This window comes from Canis lupus, chromosome 27 (assembly GCF_048164855.1).
Source record: "Canis lupus baileyi chromosome 27, mCanLup2.hap1, whole genome shotgun sequence".
NCBI lineage: Eukaryota > Metazoa > Chordata > Mammalia > Carnivora > Canidae > Canis > Canis lupus.
The window spans coordinates 46,542,068-46,554,378 of NC_132864.1; the positions used below are offsets into that span (position 1 = coordinate 46,542,068).

General features: G+C 48.5%; 1 protein-coding gene across 3 annotated transcripts; it reads left to right on the plus strand.

Moving 5' to 3' along the window:
* Window positions 1-12,284, plus strand: LOC140619820 (melanoma antigen preferentially expressed in tumors-like). 3 transcript variants are annotated; one of them, XR_012019644.1, is made up of 4 exons: window positions 1-56; window positions 417-537; window positions 4,703-5,002; window positions 5,420-12,284. XR_012019644.1 is itself a non-coding variant. In XM_072803761.1 (3 exons), the coding sequence occupies exons 1-3, from the start codon at window positions 1,526-1,528 to the stop codon at window positions 5,574-5,576; spliced, it is 489 nt and encodes a 162-aa protein (XP_072659862.1). In that variant the 5' UTR covers window positions 1,500-1,525; the 3' UTR covers window positions 5,577-12,284. The 3 variants fall into 3 exon arrangements, 1 of the variants encoding a protein (XP_072659862.1); XR_012019643.1 differs by lacking the exons at window positions 1-56; window positions 417-537 and adding an exon at window positions 1,500-1,557 and having other exon boundaries at window positions 5,420-8,782; window positions 9,077-12,284; XM_072803761.1 differs by lacking the exons at window positions 1-56; window positions 417-537 and adding an exon at window positions 1,500-1,557.
* The last annotated feature ends 27 nt before the right edge of the window (window positions 12,285-12,311 follow it).

Sequence of the window (12,311 nt, forward strand, 5' to 3'; positions counted from 1 at the left end):
TGATTGTGGAGGCCAAGTGGAGGCCTCTGTACCTGTTTCCATCCCTGGTCAAAATAGTAAGTATAAAACAATATCACAATCCAGGAGGAATGACGGATATTTTTATTACTCTTTTGTTGTTTTGTTTTGTTTGGTGTTTTTTTTATTCCTTTGTTTTTAAAAAAGATTTTATTTATTCACATGAGACAGAGAGAGAGAGGTAGAGACATAGGCAGAGGGAGGAGAAGCAGGCTCCATGCAGGGAGTCCAATGTGGGACTGGATCCTGGGACCCCAGGATCACTCCCTGACCCTAAGACAAATGCTCAACTACTGAGCCACCCAGGCATCCCTAATTTTATTCCTCTTAAGGATATAAAGGATTCAAGTGATGGTCCTTGTCATATTTCCATTTAATTCACCTGTCTACCCCTGCAGAAACCAGATTCATCCTGGAGGTTGGCCGAAATTTCCATAAATTCACCCAGATAGTAGCCCCAACTGAGGCTGCTATGCCAGATGTAGTCTCTTCGCTCAAGCCAGATTCATGACTTCTCAGGTACATGGTATACAAACATTAGTTGGCAAATGTGTTTCTTTCTATCCCTATCAGATACCGTTTGGATTCACATGGAGCAGACAACAGTATGCATTTCCCATTGCTCCAGGGTTGTACCTTTCCAGTCTGTCATAGTTCACGTACCACCTGGGTATCTGAAGAACATTGTGCCGATTTGCTCCTCTGATAGCTTGTCAATGGAGTTAGATTACAGGAAATGTCTGGCACATTGGAAGCCTTGGTAAGAAACGTGCATTCCATTGTTGGAGAAGATGCCTGTGAAGATTCAATTATCTGCCACATGAGAACAATTTTGAGTGCCCCAACAGTTGGGGACATGCTGGGTCCTATCATCCAAAGTAAAACATGAGTTATACCACTTGAATCTCCTGCAGAGAAGGAAGCACAATGCCTGAGAGGACTTTTCAGGTTTTGGAGACAACATATTCCACATCTCAGAACACTCTCTGCCTTGTATACCAGGTGACACAAAAGACTGCCACTTAAAAAAAAAAAAAGGTTTTATTTGTTAAAGAAGGAGAGCACAGGGCAGGAGCAGAGAGAGAGGGAGAAGCAGGTTCCCTGCTGAGCACGGATCCCAACACAGGGCACGATCCCAGGACATTGAGATCACAACCTGAGCCAAAGTTCCCAACGCAGGGCTCCATTCTAGGACGTTGAGATCACGACCTGACCAAAGTCAGACTCTTAACTGACTGAACCCAAAAAGACTTCGACTTTTGAGTGTATCCCAGAATAGGAAAGTTCTCTGCAGAGCAGCAGAGTCTAAGCTGCAGTTGAAAGCAGCCTTGTTACTTGGGCATAAGACTGAGCAGATCTCAGAAGATTGGGTGTATCATGGGTAGGGAACGATACCTTCCAGGAGTCTGGAGCAAACCCATGCTGTCCACAGAGGTGGCTCGGATATGTTTCATAAAGCCGTTCCTGTAATGCTTCTGGGCCCTGGTGGAAGACCGTTGGACATGACATGACCGCATGCCCAGAACTGCATCTTGTGAGGTAAGTTCTGTCAAACCCACCAAGTGATAACGTTGGTTAGGTTCCACAACTATCCACTGGTGAGCGGAGGAGTCCCACAGAGTTAGAAGCCACGGCTGCCACCTGAAGACTTTATCCTCTTTGTGTCTAGCACCGAGTTGGCAAGCAAAGGAGCCCCCATTCTTGGTTGGAGTGAATGACCCAGGTTAGGAAAGGATAGGGCTGCTTTTAAACCGGGACATAGAAGGACGCCTGGGTGGCTCAGCAGTTAAGCATCTGCCTTCAGCTCATGGCGTGATCCTGCACTTCTTGGATCAAGTCCCACATCGGGCTCCCCGAGGGAAATCTCCCTCTGCCTCTGTCTCTGCCTCTCTTTCTGTGTCTCTCATGAATAAATAAATAAAATCGGAAAAAAATTAAAACCAGGGCATAAAGAGCAATAAGTTTGACTCCCAGGAGATTCATCCAGGACCCTCTTGGTATTCCCTTGCCCCGTTGTGACAGTAAAAAGACAAGTGCCACAACCCTTGCCAAAAGAGGCCTGGTGAGCTGGGGCTCAGAAATTTTAGAGATGAAGGTGTGAGGAAGGCCACCTGGCAACTTAGCGAGGAGGACAGCAGAGTTTGTAGGGACCTTGAGGGGAATCTGCAACAAATAATGCAGGGAGGACAAGATGAGTATCCATCATAGCCCAAGACCAGCTGCAGTGGCCAAGGCCATCATTTACTCACTGGTCTTCCTCTTCTGAGTCTTCCCCAGGATTAGAGGCCACTGGAATCTCAGGGGAGACCCTTCCCACATAGGTGAAGTGCATTCAGGCGGTGCACGTGGTCAGTTGGCCAGCAATAGATCCTGGATTTTGTGGAGGAGAAGAGGAGTGACCCATTGTTGGCTGCACTCAGAAGCCAGAGGCCTCATCTCCTCCTACCTGCTGGGCAGAGGCCCGAGGCCTTGGGCTGAGAATCTCCACAAAGGGAGAAAGCAGAAGTCAGTGTGACAAGTAGACTGTGCTTAAACAGCCACCTCAACTACAGAGGGAGGTTGATGAGGATCGTTCAGGTGCAGGTGCGCATCGGGGAGATGCTTAGTGGCTTCAGGTGGGAGCAGCTGTAGGTGGGAATGGCTCCTCCTCAGAAAGGCATTTGGGAGGAAGGCTGACAGGCTGAGGGGGAGGGCAATGGAGGTCGCCTCAGAGTGTGGGAGTTCTCACTGCTGACCTTTGGAGAACCTCTTTTCTGTGTCCTCTGCAGCCATCAGTAGGATATACATCCCTCATGAGGAGTCAAGTAGTTGGACTGACTTTTTTGCTGAGTGAGAGGGGCATGAGGGAGGGGCAAGGGCAGAGACACCCCTCTGGGTTCCAGGCATGTGGCTCTTCTTGGGCTGTTCCTTCAGAGAAATGGGACATTTCAGAAGCACAGGGGAGGGTTCACACACAGCCACTTCTGCAGCAAGGGCCCTCCTGCTTCCGAGGAGCTCTGCCATCAGAACAGTTGGTGGTTGTGACAGGGGCCTGGTGTGCCCTCCTGTCCTGCCTGCTCCATAAGCTGCCTCCCGGGCCTCAGCTCTGAGCAGGTGCCCCTTCCTGCTCATACATAAGTGGAGCATGCTCAGTTGGGTCATAGTCCAGTGTTTTGGTGGTTCTAAATGCTCATGTACCAAACCTGCCCCAGCGCATTCCCCTTGTGCCCCACAGAAGAGCAGCCTGCCATGGGATGTGAGGGCTGAGCACTGCTCCAGGGAGCAGCAGAGCAGTCGGGGTGGGAAGTAGAGGAAGGTCGGGCCCGGGTGTGGATTGCTGGCCGTGCTGGTGGTGGAGGTAAACGCATGTGGTTGTAGAGCCTCCTCGAGTACCACAGTGCTGGCGGGTGGCTCTGGCCCTCGCCTGGGGCCCTGCCTGCGGCTGTTGCTCCTGAGGCCTCGTGGGTTCTGCAATTGATTTCTGATTTCACACCTGTATAGGCTTAGGTGTTGGCTTCTGTAGTCTGCACACTAGTTTCCCAATCCACCTTTTTCAGATTCTAAAAGTTGGCTTTTCTTGAAGAGTGGGGCTAATTCATTCTCCTTGACTTTCTGGTCTTAGCTATTCCTTTACTTCATTTAGGGTTTCAGGAGGCAGCTGAGAGCACTCAGGCTCAGTTGTCCATGTGTCATCAGAAGTTCACTGAGAGATTCTCAAATGTGTCAGTCTGCTCTTGTTCCTAGAAGAAATGCTTTGTGATTCTGTTCAAAGAACACCAATTAGTTCTTCTTAGTAATGTTTTAGTAACGACCTTTGTATCTACTTATACCTGAGATGGTACATTTTAAAGAAGATTTATTTACTTGAGATAGGACAAGCGGGGAAAGAAGGGCAGAGGGAGAAGCAGACTCCTCGCTGAGTGCAGGGAGCCCCATTCGGGGCTCAATCCCAAGACCCTGGGATCATGACCTGAGCTGAAGGCAGCCGCAGAGCTGAACCACCCAGGCACCCCACGATGGTGCTTTAATGTTCCCTTCTCTTGTCTTTTTCTGACATTTTATGTCAAAAATTCACTAGCCCCATAAGAGGGGTTTTTTATGTCTTCTTGATTTTTTATTTTTTATTTTTTTATTATTTTTTTTTCTTCTTGATTTTTTAAAAATAATTTTCTAGTCTCTGAATTGATCTGAGCTTGGTAGAATGTGAATAGGGACGTATTCCATAGAGCAGGAAGGAGGACAGATCTGAACTTGTGGAAAGTTGCCGTTACTGTTTTAGAAGCTCTGCTTGCCAGAGAAGGCAAACAAAACCTCAGGACCCGACCTCTTACCACTGGACTGGGGTAAGAGATGGGTTATTCTGTCCGGCTCCTTGAAATCACCTTGGAGATGGTGATGATCTTTGGGAAAGTTCAGGAAATTAGGTTTGGAACAATTTATACTCTCTGAAGTCCAATAAAGGATGGAGATGAAGCCATAATTGTTTTCCTTCACTTAGCTGGTATTAAGGGACACTGGGTGAACCTAGCAGAGAAAGAGCTGAAGATTTAGGACTAGAAGTTGTAGGATGGCAGGAGAGGTGGAGGACCGCCTAGGGTCTCACTTCCTGCTAAGATGGGTGGTTGAGGCTGAGTGTCCTGTGCCAACAGGAGGAGGCTGAGCACTGTGAAAATCTACTTAGGCTTTTCCCTTAACCTTGTGCCAGGTTGGTGGAGATGAGTGGACAAGACCCTCTCAATCTCTTGGATCTTGCAGCACAGAGCCTGCGGAATGAGAAGGCCTCAGCTGTACGTGACCTGGAAGAGCTCCCTGTGGGCCTTTTCCCAACTCTGTCCACAGCAGCCTTTGATGGGGGACACACGAAGACTGTGACAGCAATGGTGCAGGCCTGGCCCTTTCCCTGCCTCCGTCTGGGACCGTTAAGAGATCAGTCAAGAACTCAAGACCTCTTGGAAGCCGTCCTGGATGGGCTGGAATTGGTTCCTCCTAACGCAGTTTGGCCCAGGTAACTGGAGAGTTGGGGTGCTGGTAGGGGCACAGTGAATTGCAGAAGTGGGAGCTGGATTCAGGGATGTGGAGTCCAAGCATGTGCTAGCCTCTCCTGGTGGTGCAGCATCTGTCATCATGAGGCCCTGAGGCCATTGTCAGAGTCCCTCCGTGAAGAGAGTCCTGGCATAGTTCAGAGCTGATCATGCTACTGAGGTGGTTAAGAGTGTGGCTGGGTTCCTGGGTGGTATCCCGGCAACGTATAATGTGGGGAAGCAAGGAGGGCACCTAGAAGGCGTAGTGGACGGCAGAGGGCAGGGCTGCTGGTTGGCACAGTGGTGGGTCCCCAGGGTCTGCCGCTGCTGCTGGTCTCCTGCCGGCCCCGCTCTACAGGCCTGAAATTCCTCATGTCTGCTCTCCTCCTCATTCCCCACAGGAGATCAAAGCTGAAGGTGCTGGATTTTACCCATGACGTTGAGCACTCCAACTGGGAGGAGTGCTCGGAGGCTACTCCTGCACCCTTTGTCATCACTCACATGCTAGAAGAGCCGGAGGCGGACAAGCTGACACCCAGTTACAAAGAACAGCCTTAGCATCACCGAGAACCCGAGGAAATACACAGAGACCTTTTCCTAGGTGGTTTGTTCGGCTTCTTCCACCTGTCTGGGTTCCCCTCGTACATACTCCAGAGAGTCGAGAAGAACCATGGCGGTCTGCGCCTCCACTGTCAGACACTGGTCATTGTCCAAGTGCCATTCCTCAGCCTTGTCGAGATCCTGGGGATGCTGGAGCTGGAGACCATCCGGGAGCTGAGGCTTCATTACAGGAGTACGTTCTGCTCCCGTTCTGACCTAATCCAGTTTTTTTACCTGCGCAAGGGTAAATGAGCAACCTGGGCAACCTCATCATGAACGACATCCCCTGGGATTTCCCTGCAGACTGTTTCTTTTTGCTGAGTCCACTGGGCCGCCTCTAGAAGCTCCATCTCATCTTTGGCTGTCTCTCGGGCCAGCTGCATAAGATGCTGAGTGAGTGTGCGACAAGTCCCTCTGAAGGGCCAGGGGCCAGGATCCCTGGAGTCTTCCCTGAACCCCGCTGCGTCGGAGCAGAGACAAGCCTGGATTTCCAATCCTGTGAGGCCGCAGAGTCACTGAGGACACAGACTGCAAGGCTGAGGTCTTGGACCAGCCAGTGGCTGTCGATTGCTATAGAAGAGAAAGATGCAGGTCTGAAATTGGCCTGTCATTCACTCTTTCATTCATTTTCACGCACTCAGTCCGTGCCAAGCAGACAGCTAAGAATGGATATGAAACTCTGACCAAACTCAGGGTCTCGTCTTCCTAGAGCTTATGTAGAGAAAGTGAACCAGGATGGTAGGTTGTCAGGGTGGTGTTTGAGGGAGGGAACTGCCCCCTCACCAATGTCTAAGCTCAGCTGATTTGATGAACTCCTTCCTCTCTTTTGTGTCTCACAGACTTCTCTGTAGCCTGCCCCCCCTACCCCCCCGAATACAGAGCTGTTCTCCTGGGGCCTGGTCTTTGAGTAAATAGAAGCATGGGGAACCATCTTCCCAAATTCTCCAGCCAGTAAAACCTATGCTTTACCATGTGTAGGAGCTATAGCTAAATTTCATTAATTCAGCCACACTTTGTGGAGCATGTGCGATAATTGTGTTGATGGGGCTTATTAGGAAGCTAAGGCTGAGAGGTGCCTGACTCCATAGTCTGCAAACAGAGAGGTCCCATGGCCAGCGGGGATGGGTTTCACTCCACACTCTGTGGTCTTAACCACTACAGAAGCCTGGCTCCCACCATGTGCATCCAGACTCGGGTAGGCATTGTGCCAATTTCTCAGGCCAGATTTCTGGATCTTTCCCAAATGTATCTAGTGGGACACTCGAGTTTCCAAGAAGTGACTGTGTCTGTCTGTCCACAATGGCCTGCAAAACCACTGGAGACGCTGGTGATCAATGGATGCAGGCTCATTGAGAATGACATCACCTACTTGTCCCAGAGCATTCATGCCACCCGCCTGAAGGAGTTGGTTCTCTGTGGCAATAACCTGTCCCACACGGTTCCTGGGCCCCTCCAGGTTCTGCTGGGGGAGGTGTCTGGCACTCTACAGCACCTGAACTTGTGCAGCTGCCGGCTGAAGGAAGCCCAGCTCCGAACCCTGCTTGCCTGCTCTGTGCTGCTGCTCGAGCCTCCCCTCGCTCGTGTTCTACGACCATGTCATCTCCACATCGGGCATCACGAACGTGCTTCAACAGTTAGGAGGGTTGAAGGAGCTGAAGCGTGTGCAGTCCCCTGTTCCTGCTGAATGTGTTGTATACTTGGATGAATACAGGTGGGGGAAGCTCAACAGAGTGGAACTTGCCCGGGTGCACGCCAAGTTGCAGGAAATGTTGCAACCACCCCAGCGGGCCGACATGGAGTCAACTAATTCTACCTCAGTGGCCTGACACTGAAAACGCACAGCTGACCTGATGGGGAAGAGGAGCAGCATCTGTCCTGGAGCTGTGGTTGTGGATTTCCCGGATGGTGTGGCTTCAAGGAAAACTATCAAAACAAGAAAACACAACCAACGCTCCAGTGGGGACTGCTGTTTCTGGGTCCAGCTGGGGCTCAATTCTTCATGAAATCGACAAGCACTGGTCAAACATGGACACTGTGCAAGTGTTCTGATGCTGCGTATAAAAGGACAACTTCGCCTGACACTGGTACTTCTAGTCTGTTTACCCAGTTTCCCTTTCATTATGCTTCAGTATTCCCACTTTGAACAACACGCAGTTGGGTGAGTTAATTCTCAAAACATTAGTTTATAAAGTGAGGTCAATGAAATGTTCATCAAAGGAATAGGTGAACGTGATACGATCAACACGGAGCGTTCATTCAACTATTTATTCAAATATTTGTTGACTTCCTGTTTTGTTCAGAAACTGCTCTCACCGGGAAGACGGTGTAAACATTCGGGGTGTCTGCTCTCCAAGAACTTAGCTTTGAAAGAGGATGGGGCCCACTAAACCAAGTCAGCAGACCCGTAAGAAAGCTGGTTTCAAAGGAGCGCTGTAAGAATGACAGAAGGAATACCAGTCTGATGAGGGCTTATTGGAGTTAGGAGCACTATGAGATGATTGAGAATATGCATCAGTCTCTGCCCTCAGTTGCTGGCACAGAGCTCCTGAAACCTTGTCATTTCCTAAGTAATAACACTAGGAACATCCTCTGTTCCAGCATTTGGTCTTTGACCCCCATCCCTGACAGAGGGCTTTTGTTCTTTTAAGATTTTATTTATTCATGAGAGAGACAGAGAGAGAGAGAGAGAGGGGCAGAGACACAGGCAGAGAGAGAAGTAGGCTTCCGCCCAGGGAGCCCGATGTGGGACTGGATCCTGGGACACTAGGACCACGCCCTGGGCCAAAGGCAGGGTAACCCACTGAGCCACCCAGGAGTCCCCAGAGGGCTCTTGAAAGCTTTATAAATTCCCAAGTGATAAGGGTGCTAGGATCATCTTTTGTTCTAATGAGGTGGCTCAGGCTGTGCTCTCAGATGACTCCCAGATGGGACTGGTCCCCAGAAAGATGAGGCCATGATTACGAGCTTGGAATTTTAGGCCCCATCCCTCATCTTCCAGAGCAGGGAAGAGGGGCTGGAAATGGAATGATTGATCATGCCTATGTGAGGAAACCTTCCTAAAACCCCAGTCATAGGGGATTTGGAGAGCTTCCACCTAGATGTACCCCAACACCACAAGGACAGAAACTCCTGCACGTCCTCCCCCCGCCAAGACTTCACCCTGTGTAAGTCTTCATCCGGCTCTTCATCTGTATTGTTTGTCCTTTTATAACTGGTAAATGTGTTTCCCTGAGATCTGTGAGCCACTGTAGCAAATTACTCCAACCCGAGGGGGTGCTCATGGGAGCCTCTGATTTGCATCCAGATCAGACAAGTTGTATAACCTGGGGACTTAACTACTATTGGCATCTGAAGTAGGGCGGGGGCGGTCTTGTGGGACTGGGCGGGTAAGTTGGGATCCGCCACTATCTCCAGGTGGATGGTATCAGAGATGTGATGTGACTGAGTTCTCATTGCAGGGAAAAATCGCCTCACGCCTAAAGTGTCAGAAGTCACTTGTGTGAAGAGTAACGGAGACACAGGAGAGACTCCCAGCAGGGAAGCCCCAGGTTTTTCCCTTTGAAGGAGGTAGACAGAACTGGGGTTTTCCTTTATAGCCCCTATTCTTTTTGAGGGGGGTTGTGGTGGGGAAGATCAGGGAATTGAGGCTTCTGTGTGAACCTTCTGATGACTCATAGGTGAGTGTTGAGAAGCACCCAGATATGAGGAGAGCTGGGGACACCCCTCCCAGGCGGAGAAATGAGAGAGACGGTGAGAAGGAGTCAAGGAGATGGAGGCTTCACTTTGAGTAGTATGGATAGGTTAACAGTATTTTTCCAATCCAGGAACTTGGAATGTCTTTCCATTTATTTGGGTCTTTGAAAATTTCCTTCATCAGTGTTTATAATTTTCAGCATACGAGTCTTGCACCTCTTTTGATTCCTAAGTATTTTATTCTTGCTGTTGTTATGGTAGATGGAATTGTTTTCTTAATTTCTTTTTTAGATATTTCATTGTTAGTCTTTCGAAATGTCTCCAATTTTTATATGTTGATTTTATATTGTGCAAGTTTACTGAATTTTAGTAGGTTTTTGTGGAAAGTCTTTACACTTTCCTACATATATGATCTTTCCACCTGTGAATAGATAATTTTACTTTTTTCTTTATGACTTCTATACCTTGTGTTTCTGTGTCTTGCCTGATTGCTCAGGCTAGGACTTCCAGAACAGTGTTGAGTAGCAGTAGTGAGAGTGGAGATCGTTGCCTTGTTCTTTCAGGTTTAACGCACTGGTTATATTAGCTGTAGAGTTTTCATAGATGGGCTTTATTGTGTTGAGGTTTTAGAAGTTTTACTGAACATGAGTTGGTGTTGAAGTTTGTCACATGTTCTGCGTCTGTTGAAATGATGATGATGTAATATTTGTGTCTCATTGTTTGTATTGTGTCTCACATTGATTTGCATTGATTTTGCATGTGTGAGGCCAACTTTGAATCCCAAGGATAAATCCCACTTGGTCAGGGTATAGGACTCTCTTGATGTGCTGTTGAATTTAGTTTGTTAGTACAGTTGACCCTTGAGAACAGCATGGTGGATACGGATGCCAACAGTGAGAAATCTGTATATAACTTTTGTCTTCCCCCAAAACGTAAGTACTAATGGCATACTATTGTGAGAAGCCTTACCGACAGGAATAACACATATTTTATGTTATATGTATGATATACTGTATTTATATAGTAAAGTAAACTAGAGAAAAGGAAATATTTAAAAAATCACAAAGAAGAGAAAATAGGGGTGCTTGGGTGGCTCCTTCAGTTAAGAGTTCAACTCTTGATGTCGGCTCAGGTCTCAATCTCAGGGTCATGAGTTCAGGCCCTGCATTGGGCTCCACGCCCAATGGAGTCTACCTTCAAGGGTGTGGGGGCACCTGGATGATTCAGTTAAGCATCTGACTCTTGATTTCAACGTAGACCATACATGATCTCAGGGTCATGAATTCAAGCCCCAGTGTAGACTCCATGCTGGGCATAGAGCCTGCTTAAGATCCTCTCTCCCACTCCCTCCCGCAACTTGCCCACCTGCACTCTAATAAAAAAGAGAAGATAGGGTCAGGGTACTGTATACATACTTACGTGAGTGTACTGGCTCGTGACAGGAATGGTGGCCCCGAGATGGCCATGTCCTGCAGCCTGGTAGCCTTGGCTCATCAGTAGGTCACTGGGTGGGTCTAAAGGTGGCAGCAGTATCTTGGAGGTTCAGTATAGCTGCCCCATCTGCCTGCTGGTGTACCACAAGCCATGGTCAACAGCTACTGTAGCCAAACTTGAGTGTGCTGGCCTCCAGGAGGCCATGGGGCCAGGGCACCACTAGGAGGAGGAGTCCACACCCAGCCCAGGAGGGGCCCAAGGCCTGCAGTCACACCTACTGCATGGAGGACTTGGGAGGGATGAGGGCACCAGGGGTGTGGGGCTCTCTTTGCGGCACTGTCTCTGCCCTCTGGGCACTTTCTACTTTAGCCCAGCCTTCTACCTGCCAGCCCCAGGAGTTCAGCCCAATCACCCCATTAGTACATGATGTGACCTGCCCAGTCCTGGGACCTCCTGTGGTGGGCGGATGCTGGCAGCCTCACTGAGCCTCTCTAGGTACTCAGAAGGCAACAACAGATGGGACGTCTGTGCTAAAGGCCTTCAGTTTGGTCCTATGCGGTTGTAAATAAATGCCTTGTGGCTTAATGTTGGCAGCTCTTTGAGAAGCTACATTTAAGTGAACCCATGCAGTTCAACCCTGTGGTGTTCACAGATCAACTGCATATCCTGTTTTTTTCTTAAACATCTATTTCTATGATAAAGGTTACTTTATGAATTAGGTACCGTGAGATATTAACGATAAAGCTAATATACAAAAAATTGTAACAACATGGCCTAAAAAAAGTTATGTGAATGTCTCTCTCTCACAAAATACCTTATTGTACCATACGCACCCCTTTTCTTATGATGATGTGAGGCGACGCAATGCCTGTGTGATGAGATGAAGTAGGTGAATAACGTAGGCCTTGTGACGTAGTGTTAGGCTACTGTTGACCTTCTGATCTTACCTCAGAAGGAGGAGGGTCATCTGCTTCCAGATCACAGTTGATCACAGGTAATTGAAACCATGGAAAGCAAAACCGTGGGTGAGGGGGATTACTGTCTATCACTGTGATGCTATGATGTGGGGTGCATGTATATTTACAAGTCTTATGTTTTACTTCTGGGTTAACCCTTTTATCATTCCATAATGGCATTCTTCGTTTCGTGAGACCATTTTTAACTTAAAGTCCATTTTGTCTGACATAAGCAGAGCCACCCTTTCTTTTAGTTACCATTTGCATGGAATATTTTCCATTCCTTCACTTTCAGTCTGTGTGTATTCTTCAATATACCACAAGTCTCTTATGACAGCATGTTACTGGTTCTTGTTTTATTTATCCATTCAGCCACTCCATGGCTTTTGAGTAAAGAGTTTAATGCTGGGGCACCTGGGTGGCTCAGTCGGTTGAGCATCTGACTCTTGGTTTTGGCTTAGATCTTGACCTCAGGGTCAGGAGATCAAGCCCCATGTCTGGCTCCGCGTTCAGGAGAGAGTCTGCTGGGATTCTCTCTCTCTTCTCCCTCTGCCCTTGACCTGCTCACATGCATGTGCACTCTCTCTGGAAAAATACATCTTTTTCTTTC